Genomic DNA, 18,352 nt, shown 5'->3' with positions numbered 1-18,352 from the left:
TTACATTTAATTCAGTTTTAATTAGTTTTCAGGGTGGTTCTGTTAGTTTTTATTAGTTTTAGTTATTTAAAAAAATTATTAGTTTTAGTTAAGTTTTACTTAGTTTCAGTATTATTATTATTATTATTATTATTATTATTTTTTTTTTTTTTTTTAATGAGTATCCACAGAAGTATCCAGAAAGTTAAAACACTGCCACAGTTTGGCTTTAGCCATTGATGCTAGCTAGCTAGCTCCCTAGCAGGTAAACAGTGGGAAGCTAGCCAGGGAACTAGCTAGCGAGCTAGCACCTGGGGTTAAAGCCAAACTGTGACAAGAGTTTTACTTTCTGGACCTGGATTTGCCACCTCTGCTTGTGCACAATATTTAATAAAATGAGAAAAGTAACTACATTTCTTAGCTAACGTTGCATTTGGTTGTGGCCTCGGCGCGACGTCACCTGAAGGTGCTTTTCTATTGGCTGCTGCTATATGACGTCACTTCTGTGTGACACTTTCAAACGTCCTTATTCCAGTTAAATAAATCGTATCTAAAATCCCATTTAAAATCATCCCCAAAGGCTCATGCATTAAATTAATTACCAAAGACTAAAACCAAGGTGTTTTTTGCTATAATTTATAGTTAGTTTTGTAAACATAAAATGTAGTTTCAGTTATTTTTTTGTTTTTTTAAAAAGCATTTTCGTTTTGATTTGATTTCGTTAACGAAATTGTTTTTTTGGAATTTTAGAATTTTAGTTTTTTTCGTCAGAGGGGCCAACAGATTTCACACAAAGCGCATATCTTATTCTTTCACATTAGGAGTGCCAAGGACGCAATGACAGTTGACCGTCTCAAATTCCCTGAAGGGGCCCCGCGAGCCAAACTCGCCCCTCCCCCACCGGTTGCTCATTAGAGACACGTGCAACTTGCGTGCGCTCGCGCAAACAAATATTAAGGTGGCGATAAGATAAGATTCTCCGACAAGACTGACGCGATGAAGAGGAGAGCGATCCGTCTGGGAGTGAAAAAGAAAAGACAAAAAAGAGGGAGCAGAGAAAAGAAAACAAGACAGTGATGACTGTAAGTAAGAGTTGCTTATGAGCGTCTGTGTTGGGCGAAGGAGAAACTTTCGGGGCTGGCTTTCATTTCAATCGAGTACAGAGTGACGTCACGGAATTGTTAGCACAGTTAGCTTAATAACTGTTTTTGCACAAGCCAAATCAAGGAGGCACCACTTTTGAAAATGGCTGGAACACATGTTGAATCAACCGAGTTTGGACTTTTGCGCAGTTTTAATAACTTGAATATTGAATATACAGCGCAGGCCACAAGTTTGGACGCACTTTCTTATTCAATGCATTTGATTTATTTTAATGGCTGGTTACTTTGTAGATTCTCACTGAAGGCATGAAAACGAATGTCGGAACTGATGTGGAGTTACCGCCACCATCTAACGTCGGTATTGTTTGAATTTGCTTTAGTTTAATGACTAAATTATTTAATATTTTCGGTTAATGTTAAGTAAGTAGTTTTTGTTTTGAGACATCTTTTCTTTTCTTCTACTTTAATTAATATTTGTCTGAATATTTACTGCAACCAGGCTTGAAGGTGGGAGAAGTGAAGATCTGGCACCTGCCATTGTTCAAGACCGAAGGGGGGCGAGGGGGGGTGGGGGGTTGTATATTTGCTTAATGATTTGTTTGGAGTATTTATTTTTGTCAATTTGGTTTAAATGCACTTAAGTTTTCACTCAATAGTGTTGATATGTTTTTGTTCATTTGTCCTTTCGAATTAAGTTGGTCATTTTGTTCGATTTGTACTCGTACCTCCCTCTTGTGTTCTTTTAGGTCGCACGTAAAAAACTTGGCCGAATCAAATATATGACGTCCTTACCGGATCGGTCCAGGCCCGGGTTAACACAAAATAGCAGTATTTGCTTTGAGGATGTTGATAAGAGAAAATACAGAGCAGGTCGGGAGGAGCTGCATCGTGTCTTTTGTAGATCTGGAGAACGCTTACGACAGGTTGCCCAGAGAGGAACTGTGGTTTTTTTGTATGAGGAAGTCTGGAGTGGCAGAGAAGTATGTTCAAGTGGTGCAGGACATGTATGACAGGGATGTGATTTTTCCGCTAATTCGCGGAATTCCGCTTTTTTTATCTCCAAAAATAAAATTTTAAAAAATTTTAAGTGGTAAAAAATCCGATTTCGTCTCTCGACAGCATTCCATTTTAGTGTTTCCGTAACTGAAATGAAACGGATCTTGCGATTGGCTGAAGTCTCCGTGTTGACCAATAAACGCGCTTGTTATAAAGGCATAGGCGCATGCCATTGTTCATTTCTCAGACGTTTTTGCCGGGTGTTTAAAGAAAGATGTCCGTGATCGAACGCAAAGATGCTCCGCGAGTTAAGGAAATTGACAAGATCGTAAAAAACAAGTTTCGATGGGACCGGTCAGAGAAGGATATATCTACAAATGTCGGAAAGAAGACTGTGACGAATTTGTTCAGTGACTTTATTCTTGCTTTGCATTTGGTGCCGTGATACCGTTGACGATGGTGCGAGAGGTTTCAAAGCTCTTGAAAGTCACGCAAAGAGCAAAAAACACGTGAAAGAACTCCAGTCAAGAACAACAAATTATTCCATCGCTGGAAGTTTCGGTGGCCAAACGAAAACTCCAAAACTTTACGGCCTCCGTCCCTTATTGACATCACAATCGGAAGCGGTAATAGAGAGACGTGAACCTGCACCAGTTGCTGACAGTCGTGAATTTTGAGGTCGGTGGTAAACGTTTCAAATGAATCGAAATCAAATTTTCGAAAATATTATAACGTAATAAAAATGGCCATAAATATTTAACATGGTTAATCATTGACACAAACTCAAATGAATGCTGCATGTTTGCACTTTTCAGGTTTCAATATGTTGACTGTCTTGATGTATGCACTTACAGAGATGGTCTTAGTCAATCCGAATGCATAAATCCGGCAACATTTTCAGATAATTTCACTTTGGTCAAATCACATCCCTGGTATGAGGACTGCAAGACAGTGGTGAGGTGTGCTGTAAGTGTGGCGGAGGAGTTCAAAGTGGAGGTGGGGCGACATCAGGGATCAGCTCTAAGCCCCCTTCTTCTTCGCTGTGGTAATGGACAGCATGACAGATGAGGTTAGACGGGAATCAGGAAGGAGTACATCAGAGGGGACAGCTCAGATGTTAGAGGCTTTGGAGATCAAGTCTCAGATGGTTTGGACATGTCCAGAGGAGAGACAGTCCGTATATTTCCAAACGCCAGGCAGGAGGTCGAGAGCGTAGGCGTCAAACTCCGGGTTTCTTCTTGCAGGCAAGGACTCTGCCCTGACCTGAACTAAGGTCTACAGTCTGAGATCTGACAAGGAGTGCAGGAACACAAGACTGGCCTAACCATCGGAGGACAATCTGGGATTCAGTCATGGCGAGGCGCCCAGAGAAAGCGCGAATTGATCCCAAAGCCGGCGCGCGACCATATAAGGACGTCCTGACGAGGGCACCAAACGACGGCAACATGGTCGCCGTCATCGGGGACCACAACAACAGCAACACTTTTTGTGCGTGTGTGCGTTTTTATAGTTTTACAACCAGCCAGAGTCAATGTTTCATAACCGGCGCAGGTCAAAGTTCAGCGAGTCACGCAAATGACGAAACGAAGGAGGACAGCGCGGCGAAGCGCGTCAGGCCGACCGCGACTTGTGTGGGAAAGTCAAATCAACAAAGAAAGAAACGGGAGACAAATTGAGCGAAAAGAGGACGTTTGGGAGGCTAAAAAGGGGAAGCGAAGTCTATCAAGTGCACTGGAACACATTTATGTAAAATGGACAGTAAAAAATGACAACAATTTCCTGTTTTTTCATTTGACAGTATTTAACTATACAGCAATGCATTATGGGTCAAAACAACGTACAATCATTTGCTGTAAAATCAGCGGTCAAATACTGTCAATGACTACGTTTTGGCTCGTCTATATGCGGGTTAAAGGTCAATACGGTCAAGATTGTTGGATTTTGGCGGGTATCTTTAGAGGAGAAGAAGCAAATGGCGGAGCAGATGTTGTCGCCGGAGACGAGAACAATATTTTAGCGCGAGGTTTAGCCTGCATCGTCTTTACATCGCATTTCTCCGATAAACAGCCAACATTCATTTACGCACTCGGCGGCAGAACGAGGATGGATTTTTACAGCAAGTGCGGCACGGTGGTTGAACGGTTGGCACGTCCGCCTCCCAGTGCACAGGACGTGAGATCGAGTCCGGGCTTCGGCCTTCCTGGCTTGAGTTTTTGCATGTTCTCCCTGTGTGGGTTTTCTCCGGGTGCGTCAGTCTCCTCCCACATTCCAAAGACATGCATGGCGGGTTCATTGAACATTCCAGATTGTCCGTAAGTGTGGTTGTGAGTGTGGAGGGTTGTTGGTCTGCGATTGGCTGGCAACCAGTTGGGGGTGTACCCCGCCTACTGACCCGAAGCCAGCTGGGATAGGCTCCAGTGACCCTTTTGAGGAATAAGCGGTAAAAAAAAAAAAATGGATGTTCAGTTTCAGATATCATTATTATAATATTCAGTTTAACAATATACAATCAAAACACTTGAGGAGTCCCCCAAGGGTCTGTGCTAGGCCCCAAATTATTTATATTTTATATAAATGATATCTGTTGTGTCTCAAAAATATTCAAAAGTGTCTTATTCGCCAAAACGCAACTCTCTACTGTTCAGGAGAGAACCTGAAGTAGCTTCTGACTACCGTGGAGAATAAATTGAACACATTAAAAAAATGGTTTGACTTGAACAAATTATCATTAAACTTAAATAAAAAGTTTTTGGTACTAGACAAACCACACCATAGGTCAAAATCATGGTCAATTCAATTGAAATAGAAAGAGTGTATGAAAATAAATTTCTTGGAGTAGTTCTTGATGAAAAATGATGTTGGAAGTCACACATGGATAACGTCAAAAGGAAAATGTCCAAAATGATAGGGATGCTCTCTAAAGCTAAGGATGTCCTGAATAAGAAATCGTTCCACACATTATATTGTTCATTATTATTACCATATCTGACCTATTGTGTGGAAATCTGGGGAAACGCATATAAAACAAATACCCATCCTGTTTTCAAACTGCAAAAAAGGGCCATAAGAATTATAAATCGATCAAAATATACAGAACCAATTCATTCTCTATTCATGAAATCAAATGCAATGAAATTCTACAACTTAGTTGAATTTAAAATAACACAAATAATGTATAAAGTACACAACAATCTACTCCATAGTACTTGAAATGAGAGAGTCCTAATGTCATAAGGGGTACAAGTGTCTACAAAAAAAGGAAAACGAGAACAAATATTAAGCAAAGGTGTTCATTTGTGGAATGATTTTGGAACTGACCTGAAAAGATGTCAGTCACTTGCTGAAATTAAAAAGTTGTTTAAAAGCAAAGTAAAAAAAATAATACTTGCATCAGTCATGAGCTGTTAAAAATGTATATATGCTGTAAAAAAATAAATAATTGTATCGGTATGAGTGTAATGAAAATTGTATATGCGAGTATGAGGATATGATTCATAAATGTATTATGGTATATGTCTATGAATTTCACGTACATATGTCGCTAGCAAATGTGCGTATGTTAAAGTGCACTTGTATATATGACTAGGTTTATAAATTTCCTTTTGTTGAAATACATGACCTTATTTTATCAACATAAAAGGGGTAGGACTCGATAAGTTCTTAACTTCTTCCTACCCCTTTTGAACACATAAACTCTTTTCTTTCTTCTGATTCTTGTTTTTTCTTTTTATTTCAACTTATGTTTTGTACTTGTTTTGTGGTTTTTTTATGTTTATATGTTCAATACAAAACCAACCAAAAATAAATACAGTAAGTAAATACTATAAAAAATAAAATAAAAATACAGTAATGTACTGAGATTTTACAAGAGTTAGCTGGCAACTTTTTTTGCCAGTTATTTCTTGTCAATTCTACAGTCAATTTGTCACCGTGTAGAATTAAACCAGTAAGTTACAAGTAGGAAAAAATGAACTATAAAGTAATGGCTAAACAAAAAATGAAATCAAGACTGACAAAACGGACACGAAGGCTGAAGAAGCAGAAAGCTATCAATAAAATGGAGGGGGGGGAAAAGACTTCATGGAGGCTAAGGAGAAGAATAACAAAAGTGAAGTAGGATTCAAATGAGGCCGAAGACAAAATGATGATTGTGAAAATGAAGGCTAAAGAAGTCAAAGCTAAAGAAGAAGCAAAAAAAGCTCAATAATAAACATTGAAGGCAAAAAAAAAGAGAACGTCTGAACACAAATACAACGAAGGTTAAAGAAGAGCTGAAAGCTAAATAAGAGGAAATTGAGGCTAAATCAGAACAAAGGAAGTCATAAAAGCTGAATAAGAAGAAAAGAAAGCGAGACAAAAAGTAATGAAGACTAAAAAGGAATTCAAGTCAAGAACGCTAAATGAGACGGAATTGTCACTAACAAGAAAACTCGAAAAATGAAGCCTGGAAGTCATAAAGCTCGACCAAAGAAAAGACCCCCCCCCCCCCCCCCAAAAAAAAAAGAGAAAAAAGAAAGACATGAAGGCTGGAGGAGGCACTGGATGAAATTTTGACGTGGGCGCCCCCTGCTGCCTGCCAGAGAACACGTGAGTCATGTGGTGCCACCAAAAAAGAAATAACCGGTTTGAGACTTTTATTTTGAAACTCATTCCAAGGCACGTGGAAGTTTGCATCATCCTCAAGACGCATTGGGAGCAACGATCAAATGTGGCACCTATTTTACCATCGACTATGTTGCTGACAAAAAAATAAATAAAAAATCATCTTAATTTTGTCCAACCAATACATATTTACATTTTCATTTGACTGGTGTAGCTAATTAGCTTGTTTTATTTAGATGGCTAATTGTTAGCATCATCACCTTAAGTTGAGAATATTACTATTAAAAGCCGTCCATGATAGACACGTGAGCCGTGTTTGGTTATCTCAGCTTTGAGCTGTCATTTTTAGTCCACAGCGTGTGGCAAAATGTTTTTTAATAAAAAAAATAAAGACATTATCAAATTAATTCTTGACAAAATATTCACGTTTTACTTGTCCAAAATTAGAGATGTCCTAAAATAATAATAAAAAATAAGTCTTTTTATTTGATTATTTGTAATCAGAATGAGGGCACTATATCATCTAATAATGCATATCTATGCTGCTATGTGAAAAACACTTACCGGATATGCCCCCCACCCCCCCCATTTTTCAGTTTTATCCCCAAAACAGAAAAATTTAAAAAATGACAAAAAAGTGTTTTTCACATAGCTTGTGATTATTTGTACAGGAGACAATAAAGGAGTCGTTATATCCACTCAATTCAACTCACGGTCAACCTTGGTGGATAAAAAAATTATAATAATAAGTTAGGGGGCTTATTCGATGGAATAACCGATAGGATAATTCAAAAAAGTTTTGATAGCGACAGCCCTGATATATATGCACAAAATGACAACTTTTTTTTGGCCTTTCGCAATTTTGGACTTCAGGTTCAGCCACAACAACCCCCCCCCCCCACCCCCCACCCCCCTTTATTTAGGAACTTGCTTTTCTTCAATAGACATCATTGTGTTTATAAACATAGAAGCCAAACTGGACCAGCTCCAGCAGCTGATGACTGCTCGCTCGCGGCACCGCAATCGCAGGGCGGAGCCAACCGGCCGGACCGGTTGGGCCCCGGCGACCGATTGTCAGCATCCCGCAACCTGATTCTCGGCATGCACAAAATCCCACAAAAGAGCGTTCGGTGGCCGCGGATGTCTCAGCCGAGGCGAGGATGTGTCTCGGCGGGAGCCCAGGATGAAGACTGCCATCGCTTCTGCTCTGCTGCTGCTGGTCCAAGTCCGCCTCATCCACTGTGAGTACGCCTGCGGACAAACGATGGCCGAATGGACCGGTCGCCAGTAAATATGAGGGCACACAACGTTAGGTAAAAATGGAATGCGCCTATTCGCACCTGAGATCACATGACATGACACTGGGGAAGAAAAACAACTACTTTTTCACTTATGGGTGGACTCACTTTTGATGCTTGCTATTAACTCATTCACTGCCATTAACGACCATAGACGCCAAAAATTCACTTCAACTATTTCTATTAGTAACATTTTTTTACCCACTTTTGCTAACAAGAATATGAAAACCTAGGAAAAAATATTTTAAATTTAGAACAGATCAAATTTGTGATTAATTGTTAGTTAACTAGTAAAATCATGTGATTAATTACAATTACAAATTTTAATCGCCTGACGGGCCTAATTTAAAGATATATATATATTAAATATAAGGGGCGTTTAATCGCATGATCATTTTATATCTCTTATAAATGAACAATTAAAAAAAATCTAGGTTTTCATAAAAAAATGTTAAACTAATAGAAATAGTTCACATTAATTTTTTGACGTCTATAGTCGTTAATGGCAGTGAATGTTTTAATAGCATGCATCAAAAGTGAGTCCACCCATTAGTGAAAAAGATCCATATTGATCAGTTAGTTCAGTCAGTTTTTCTTCCCCAGTGTCATGTCATGTGATCTCAGGTGCGAATAGGTGTATTCCATTTTTACCTAGTACCTATAGTTATAGTGTAGCTACTAGCTAGTTATAAATGACTATGCAGTACACAGCCAAAAACAATGGACCTGTCAGCGTCAGGGTATTTTTTTTAGCCCAACCATGGATTGGTCGCCAGCAAGGTAATTATAGTTCACAAAATAACCAAAATAATTGTAGGATTTTTAAAAAAAAAAAATTATTAAACCTAAATAAAAAAAAATTAAACAAAAACAAGAAAACTGCAACAAAAATGTGGAGATGAAACCAGAAAGTGAATACAAAGAAATCAAATGAAACGACCCCGTTTGGACCCGCCCATTTGGCGATGTGCGAACTCCGGCGGAACTCCGTAAATGGCATCAGCTTAAAGTCGAGACATGTTTACAAGGTGCAATTTAAACTCTGTGTGTGTGTGCGTGCGTGCGTGTGTGTGTGTGTGTGTGTGTGTGTGTGAATTGGAAAAAAACAAAGCAAACTGTGAGTGCAAGATATGAAGTGTAAAATGACAACAATCATTTTTTTGCGAATACAAAACACTGACATTACAGAACTTTCTGGATTGTGGTGCGTTTTACAAGCTTATGGAATCTGCAATGGCCAAAACATTCCTCATTCAAATTAAATTAATTACCAGAGGGTGCTAGCTATGTCTTCAAGTTGAAAAAATCATCAATCATTTTTCAATAAAGAAAGAAACATTTTCCTGTTTTCCCGTCTTTTCAGCCGCGTTGACGGTGCCCCAGATGACGGTGTCGACGGTGGGCGGCGGCCTCCAGGTGTCCTTCGAGAAGGCCCCGCCCTCATTATCCATCGAGGTGGAGGTGTGGAAGCGCGGCGACGCCCCGGGCCAGGTTAGCGTTTAGCGTCGCCATCCCGAGTGAAGTTGACGCCTTAACCTTGAAATCGTCCCGCAGGATCCGGTGTTGGTCGTCCCGGCCGAGCAGAAGCTGCTGCGCGTCCACGACCTGCTGGTCGGGGCCGAGTACTGCGTCCGGGCGCGCGTCCTGCTCAAGGAACAACTGCCCAGTCCAGATACCCAAGAGGAATGCGTACGGGTCACAGGTACAACATGACAAACATTTTCAACAGCAACATTATTCGCAACTAGGCATGGGCCTATATTTACCACAGCGTATTAGGGTCACGTATAATTAATTATGGATTTTTTTCAGGGGGGGGGAGGTAATATTCAGAGAAAAAAACTCTTTAGAAAAAGTGGGAAATTTGCCACTTTTGCTAATTTGTGAATTTATAAACTTGCAAATTTGCAAGAAAAAAACCTCCAGAAACGTACGTAGCTTAGCTTTCGTGTCATGTGAGGATTGGTTGCCGGTTCATGGGACACTGTTTATAAAACGAAAAGGCAGGACGGAGGCGGATTTCATTCCTCATTGAAATTGTACTCGTCTTACACCGGCAGCTCGAGCGACCGCACTTCCTGATCAGCTGACTAACACTAACCAATCAGATGCGAGCATACTTTAAGTCAATGCAAGTGAATGACGGAAAGCAGCGGATTCGACACATCAACTTAGATACAAAAAAAAAAAAAACATGAACGTGTAAATAAGTCGCAAATTTGCCCCTTTATAAAGTTGCACTCTTTATATTTAAGTTGCAAATTTATTCGGCTTTTTTTTCCCCGCAAATTTGCCACTTTATAAAGTTTCTGTCTCGGAGTATTGCCCCCACCCTCTAAAAAAAATCTATATTTATATATATATATATTTATATATATATATATATATATATATATATATATATATATATATATATATATATATATATATATATATATATATATATATATATATATATATATATATATATATATATATATATATATATATATATATATATATATATATATATATATTTATATATATTCATATATATATATATATATATATATATTATTTATATATATATATATTTATATATATTCATATATATATATATATATATATTTATATATATTCATATATATATATATATATATATTTATATATATTCATATATATATATATATATATATTTATATATATATATATATATATATATTTATATATATATATATATATATATATATATTTATATATATATTTATATATATATATTTATATATATATATATATATATATATTTATATATATATATTTATATATATATATATTCATACGTGGCCCGAATACGGCGTCATAAATATTCCATTCTGATGGTGAAATCTGTGAAAATATCCCGCTATTCATATGACACCTCTAACAATTCATTTTTGAAACAAATACGGCACAAGCAATCCATTTTTCTTCTTCTTCAGATCGGAGCGCACCGGGTCACGTGACCATGGAGTCCGTCAACATGAAGCACATCCTCAGGTGGCTTCCGTCGCCGGCGCCGTGCAGCGCGCCGCGCCGTTACTCGGTGCAGTTTCAAGGGTGCGTTCAAATCCATTGTTCAGCGGATGTCGCGTCGCGTGACGCCGTTTGCAGACGAGCAAGCCCGACATGACTGACGGCTCCGAAACGGGAAGCGGCGACCGCTCTTGATTTTGCCTCCCTTTCCAAAAATCCACCAACCATCCTGTTCGGTTGCTTTGTCAGAAACAGCCGTGATCTCATATTTAATGATTTCGAACATTATTAACCGCTTTCATTGCAAATATTTCAAATTTTGAACAAGCTTTATCATGAAATATTACTCTTTGGAGTTTCTTTAACTTTGAAAGGGGTCAGTTTGACCCGAGCTATGTTTTATGTTCCAAACCACCTTCCGCATCGTTTCATTTGGAATTTCATATTTGTGTCGTTTTTAATCATGTCCTTGATATTTCAGATGAATTAATGTTCCCGTAATATTGGACTGAATTAAATCAAATCTAATCAAATTGAACTCTTGTGAATCCAAATCAAATCCGTCCATTTTCAATTAAATCGATTCAGGAAATTAGAATAGATACCCAACCCTAATATTTTTTTTCATTATTTTTTTTTGTTTTAATTATTTATTTATTTATTAATTAAAAAAAAATAATAATAATAATATTTACCTCGCCATCCGATCCGACTTACAGTCTGTGCCTTTAAATGTTCTACTAAAATTTCAGGTAAGGGTGCGACTCCATGCATGCTCCAGACCGGAGCCCGATTACGGGCTCGGGAAACGGCCGTCGCGGCTCACCAATTGTGGGGGGGTTCGGTCATCATGTGACTTTCGGCAGCTGAGCCCACCGAGCGACTGTGACGTCATTGCGGTGGAAAACAAGTGGCAAAATGGCCGCCGCCCCCTGGGATGGATCATAAAAGACACAAAAGATTCATCCGAATGCTGTCTTGAGAAATGGAGTTCCTGCTCGGCCTGTTGGCTCAAACCCAAACGGAAAAGGTGGCGCGGGCGGGAAGCGCCCGAGGGGACGGAGCACAGCAACCAACAACTCGACGGGTAACATTCCCAACGTGTTGTCGATATGAGTCACGCCAATTAACCGCAAACGTGCTAATTAGTCATGCCAGAAAGACAAGAACCTTCATTCTTGTTCTTCTTGTACAAAAGTAATTTTGGTATAAAAAAAAAGAACCTGAAAAAAATGATTAAAAAAAAAAAAAGAAATCAAAGAAAAAATAATTAAGGGACAAAAAAGATGCAGAAGGAGAATAAGAAAAAAGAAAAATATGAAGAACATGAAGTAGAAAAAGGGAAGAAAAAGAAGAAAGATGATGAAAAGAAAAAAGGAGAAAAAAGAAGAAATGAAGTGAAAAAAGAAAAAATGATGATGATGATGATGAAGATGATGATGAAGACGTTGTCGTGGTCATGGCAATTTGGTTTTGTGGTTCAGGGAAGCCATTTGAAGACAAAGAGGACAAACTTAAGAGAGGACGTTTTGTGGCGCACACATTCATTTCTCAACTGGCTATTTGTTATTCATTGTGGATTTTAAAAGTGCACGTGGAAGGGATTGGTCACGGCGTCAATAGAGGCGGAAATCTCAAAAGGCCTCAAAACGCGGTTTCCGGGCGATTTTGTTTGACTTTTTGCTCTTGTTTTTGGCCGCAACATCCAGCGAGTTTGAGTTGACGCATCGGAACGGCATGTGGCTGGATTCTCCCGAGTGTCAGGACGTGACGCGCACGCACTGCGACCAGACGTTGGACTTGGGCTCCGACTCGGACTACAACATCCGTGTGCGAGCGCGCTGCGCCGACAACACGTCGGCGTGGGCGCAACTGTCGCCGCCATTCAACAGGAAGGACAGTAAGGAATAACCGCCGCAGTGGCCAAAACATGGCTAATTCAAATTAAAACGCGCCAATGAACTATAAAGCTTCCATTTGGAAAAATAAATAAATCACATTTTATTTTTATTATTTTTGTCTGACCTTTTTTTTTTTTTTAGGGAACTTTGTCTTTGTTGTTTTTTTATTTCTTTATAAAATGTTCTGTTTTTCTGAATTCTACGACGGCGTATTAGGGCCACATATAATTTTCTTTTTTTTTTAGAGGGCGGGGGCAATATTCAGAGAAAAAAAACTGGCAAATTTACAAGTTTTTTTTTCTCGCTAATTTGCCACTTTATAAAGTGGCAAATTTGTGACTTTACATAGTGGCAGATTTGCGAGGGAAAAAAAACTCAAAAAGTTACGAGAAATATACGTAGCGTAGCAATAGTCGAATCATGTGAGGATTCATTGGTGGTTAATGGGACACAGTTTCTAAAATGAAAAGACATGATGGTGAAGGATTCATTCTTAAATTTCAAACTTTACTCATCATACATGGCAGCTAGAGTGACGACACTTCCTGATCTCCTACCAGCTGACCAAACACGAACCAATCAGAAGCTGGCATACTTTAGGTAAATGCAAGTGAATGACGGAAAGCAGCAGATTCGACACATCAACTTAGATGTACAAAAAAATAATACCAAAGTGTATCAACAGGTAAATAATAATTCTGGAAACGTAAATGTACATTTTAACAAATTAACTGAAATGCTTGATCGTCCGGGTGTGGACCTTCACAAAGCGAGGCGTCATTGTTGCTGGCCAGCCGCCGTACAAAACGCTCCAAAGAGCGAATGCTTAACATCGGATGGTTCGTCTCTGCTTAAGCAATTACAATCTCCTTATTTGGAAACCCGACCGAAAAGTATTGGCACAAAACAGTTGAGTCGTACGCTACGTGTATTTCTCGTAACTTTTTGAGGGTTTTTTCTCGCAAATTTGCCACTTAATAAACTCGCAAATTTGTGAAGTTTTTTTTCTTGGAATAATGCCACCGCCTTCTAAAAAAAAATATATATATATATATATTTATACGTGGCCCAAATACGCCATCGTACTTTTTCCTGTTTTACTGATTTTTTTTTCTGTCATTAAAAAATATTCTGAAAAACGGGCAAAAATTACTCAGAAAAACGGGGGAAATTATTTTATTTTTTTACTGTTTAATCTGGGGGGGAGCTTTGGTTTTTTTGGTGTGCTTTTTTTTTTTTCTGTTTTAAAAAAATTCTGAAAAACAAGAGGAAAATTATTTTAACTCCTGTTTTTCTGACAATTTTTGGGGGGAGCTTTGTTTTGTGTATTTTTTATTTATTTTTCATGAATATTTTTTTCTTCGGTCTTTTATTATTATTTTTATCCCTCTCAACTCCAAGCGACTTGTTGCAGAGTCGTCGTTAATGGCGGACACGTTCCCACATAACTCCACATAGCGTCTACTATTAGCGAGTCTGCAACAAGTCACTTGGAGTTCAGAGGGAAAAAAAATACTCCCCCCCCCCCAAAAAAAAATATTCCAAAAAAGTGGAAGAAAAAAAAATTACACAAAAAAACAAAGCTCCCCCCAAAAAGTCAAAAAAACATGAGAAAAACAATATTCTGAAAAACTGCAAATGAAAAAAAGAGAGTAGATAAACAGGAGCCCCCCCCCCCCAAGTGAATAAAATTAATTTCCATAAAGAAGCAGCGATTTAAAGAATGTGAAAAAATGTCCTGTTTGTCAACGTACTGACGTCTTTCCAGCCGTGTTGACGGTGCCCCAGATGACGGTGTCGACGATGGGCGGCGGCCTCCAGGTGTCCTTCGAGGAGGCCCCGCCCACAGCATCCATCGAGGTGGAGGTGTGGAAGCGCGGCGACGCCCCGGGCCAGGTGAGCTTTTAGCGTCGCCATCCCGAGTGAAGTTGACGCGTTAACCTGCCGGTTGTCCCGCAGCATCTGGTGTTCGCCGTCCCGACCGAGCAGAAGCTGCTGCCCGTCCACGACCTGCTGGTCGGGGCCGAGTACTGCGTCCGGGCGCGCGTCCTGCTCAAGGAACAACTGCGCAGTCCAGATACCCAAGAGAAATGTGTCACAGGTACGGCAACATTATTAGCAACTCGGCGTCATGGGCTCATATTCCGTTCTGGCGGTGTGACAACTGCGAGCAAAAACATCGAGATGTCGTGCCATTCAAATTACGGCTCCAAAGATTGTATATTGATGAATGAGCAAAGCTCGCACATAGTGAGTGTTGTTTCTTCGTCGGGCTTCGTTCAGGACACCGACCATCGCAAAGACGCTCGCCAACAGGTTCAACGGTCGCCGACAGTTTTTCTTGTCCTCAGGCAACAAGAAAAACAAAACTGCCATGCTTTGCGACCTTGAACAAACCCTGATGAAAAAAACATTTGCCACGTGGGCGCTGCCTTGCAAGCAGTCGCTGCTCAGTGAGATACGGGCTTAACATTTCTTGGGAGATATGCACGTATTTTATTTTGAAACAAAATATAGCATATTAATGACCGTGTTAAGTTGAAGACAATAAATAAATGTTAAAGGCCGTATCTCACTGAAGTGTGTGTGTGTGTGCACATAGCAAATGTTTTTTTGTCAGGGTTCGTTCAAGGTCACAAAAAGTCAAAAATAAAAATGGATATAAAAATATGTCATTCAAAATGAAATATAAATAAAAACAACAAAATATATACGCATAAATAAAAGTATAATAGCATTTCATGGCAGCGTCTACAGCATGAAATAAATTAATACAGAGCACGAGAGCAGGGTGTTTTTATTCATTGATTGATATTTAATTCTATTTTTACATGTATTTTTGTATTTATTTTATTATTGTATATATATATATAGTTGTTTTTATTACCATTTGTTATTTTTTATTTTCACTTTTTAATTATTTTTTTTAATCCATTTTTATTTTCACTTTTATTTAATTTCATTTAGGCATTTTTGGCCTTCCATACTTTATGCCCACACACGTGTTTTCTTGTTGCAAAGGAATTTTGAACATGTTCAAAGTTTGATGGTGACAAGAAAAAAAAAAAGTCTTCCGTTTTAATTCTTCTTAGTAAATCACAGTGTCCTGTCACTGGTGAAGCATTTTTAGTACAATGCTTGGTGCTAACTGGTGTGGTAGACAAGACCACAGCAACTGAGACCAAGAAATGATCAAGACGAGAGAGTATCAAGACTGAAACAAAACAAGGCCTAAGACTTTTGAAGGCCAAGACTGTGTAAAAAAATCAATTTTAAAAAAAACGTAACAAAATGACCAGCTCTGCTATGAATCTCAAATCTATGCAAATGTGTTTGTTTGTTTGCAAATTGTGTCCTGCTTCGACGTGCAGTGACGGCAAGCCTTTGCATTTGTAAACAAAAATGTAACCTTGCCTTTTCCAAACCATCCTAAAGCGTCAAAGCGCTAATTGGCCAATGAACAACTTTGGCAACATTAGCATTAGGTTGGCCGACAAGCAGTCGCTTGCTGGACGTACGGATACGTTGCTAAATGTCAATCAACCCCCCCCCAACAGTTCCCCAGGCCTCCTGGAAGATTCCCACCACGGTCGTGCTGACGCTGCTCCTCATGGCTGGTGTCGCCTTCGCCGCCTTCTGCTGCGTCGTCCGGTGCCGCACGCAACGCTACTACCGATGCGTCCACAAGGAGGCGCTGCCGCCCTCACTGGTCAGTTGATGATGATGAGGATGATGAAGATGTCACGAGCATGATGATGAGGATGGTGAAGAGTATGATGAGGATGATGAAGATAGTGATGAGTATGATGATGATGATGTGTATGATGAAGAGTATGATGATGAGGATGAAACTGGCAATGAGAATGATGAGGAGGATGGTGAAGAGTATGATGAGGATGATGAGGAAAATGGCAAAGAGTATGAACGAGAGGATGGTGAAGAGTGATGATGAGGATGAAACTGCCGATGAGAATGATGATGATGATGATGAAGATGGTGACGAGTATGATGATAAGCATGAAGATGAAGATTGTGAAGAATATGATGATAAAGATAGTGACAAGGATGAGGATGATGAAGATGGTGATGATTAGGATGATGATGATGAGATGAGGATGATGATGAAGATAGTGACGCGTATGATGATGAAGATGAGGATGATGAGGGTCAAGAGTATGACGATGATGCTTCTCGCGCAGCTTGTGGAGGGGCCGACGCCGCTCGTGCTGGTCGAACCCGAGGAGGAGGAGTTGTGCGCCGACGTGCAGGTGGTGCCGAAGGACCAGCGCCTCCAAGCGGTCCACAACGCTCACGGTTAGCGGCGCGGGAGTGAGAGCGCAGATGTCGGACCTTCGCGGCTTTTCTTCTTCTTGTGGGACGGCGCCAGGGGAAGGCCCGGAAGGTTCCGCCAGCGTGCGCAGTCATACACGTGCTCAGAAACGATTGTGCCTCTGAGCAAGTGGGCCAAGAAGAACGTTGGGCACCAGCAAAGCACCGCGTTGTGACGTAGCAGAACAAACGAGAACAAAACTTTGGGATCTTTGAACAAGATTTAGTTGTTGTGTTTCGAGTCAATTTGATGTGCCAAGGTCCAGAATCTGGTCCAGAACCTCCACCGCATTTCAGTTGAGCAGACTTGAGTTTACATGGTCCGAGAAGAGGTGGAATGTTTGTGAAGAACTTTCCAAGCCGGCTTTGACCTCCTGAAGGCAGGACAAGCTCAACTCGCGGACTTCTTTTGGAGGCAACAAATGCATTCCAGTTGTTCACATTCAGTGTTGACGGCTGCTCGCTAGAGGGCGCTACACATGGACAACGGAATGACACAAATAGACGTCATTTCTCTGCCTCCAACGTTTAGAGTATTTTTTTTGACTGTGTTTTTTCCAATGTTTTTTGTTTTTGTTTTTTAATTTAATCCCCCCCCCCCCCCCCTGTTTTTCTGAATATTTTTGGTCTGTTTTTTCCCCCTGTTTTGTTGTTGGGGGGGCAATTTTGTTTTGTCATAAAAATATATATACTCAAAACAAGAGCTTCTGACATAAATTGTTCCATAACAGAAATCAGAAAAACTAAACTTTAAGCCATTAGTACCTTATTTCACACATGAACCATGTAAAAATATGAATGTGTAAAAAAAAAAAAAAAGGAATGTTTCTGCCTCATATTGCGCTTAAAAGTTGTGTTACTAAATCCTAAAGTAGATTAGATTAGAAATTTTGAATTTATTTTTTAAAATATAATTTAATGGGAAAAGCAATTTACAAAATAAATAATAAAAATAATTATTTTGTTCACCAAAATCACCACCTTCAACCAAAATGAGAGGCGATTCTTAAGTTTACAACAAAAAACACATTCATTGTAATTGGCGCCATTTTTTTTTACCCCACTCATGGAAAAGTCATCCATCTCACGGTTAAAACCCGTCAACCGGGATGAGAAAGAATTTCCCACGCTCAAAGACTGACCGTCTCAAGTT

At 39.5% G+C, this 18,352-nt stretch overlaps 1 protein-coding gene across 3 annotated transcripts; it reads left to right on the top strand.

Moving 5' to 3' along the window:
• Positions 1–719: 719 nt before the first annotated feature.
• On the top strand, positions 720–18,035 carry il20rb (interleukin 20 receptor subunit beta). Of its 3 annotated transcripts, none has more exons than XM_086077295.1 (10): positions 720–1,061; positions 7,649–7,921; positions 9,342–9,469; positions 9,533–9,680; positions 10,936–11,053; positions 12,679–12,869; positions 14,639–14,766; positions 14,830–14,971; positions 16,428–16,579; positions 17,070–18,035. In XM_086077295.1, the coding sequence occupies exons 2-10, from the start codon at positions 7,864–7,866 to the stop codon at positions 17,187–17,189; spliced, it is 1,185 nt and encodes a 394-aa protein (XP_085933421.1). In that variant the 5' UTR covers positions 720–1,061; positions 7,649–7,863; the 3' UTR covers positions 17,190–18,035. The 3 variants fall into 3 exon arrangements, with proteins under 3 accessions (XP_085933421.1, XP_085933422.1, XP_085933419.1); XM_086077293.1 differs by lacking the exons at positions 720–1,061; positions 7,649–7,921 and adding exons at positions 8,561–8,758; positions 11,722–12,056; XM_086077296.1 differs by lacking the exon at positions 7,649–7,921.
• The last annotated feature ends 317 nt before the right edge of the window (positions 18,036–18,352 follow it).

The sequence above is a fragment of the Leptonotus elevatus genome, chromosome 1 (genome assembly GCF_054856555.1).
Source record: "Leptonotus elevatus isolate MCC_2025b chromosome 1, RoL_Lele_1.0, whole genome shotgun sequence".
NCBI lineage: Eukaryota > Metazoa > Chordata > Actinopteri > Syngnathiformes > Syngnathidae > Leptonotus > Leptonotus elevatus.
This window is presented reverse-complemented; position numbering and strand designations above follow the sequence as displayed.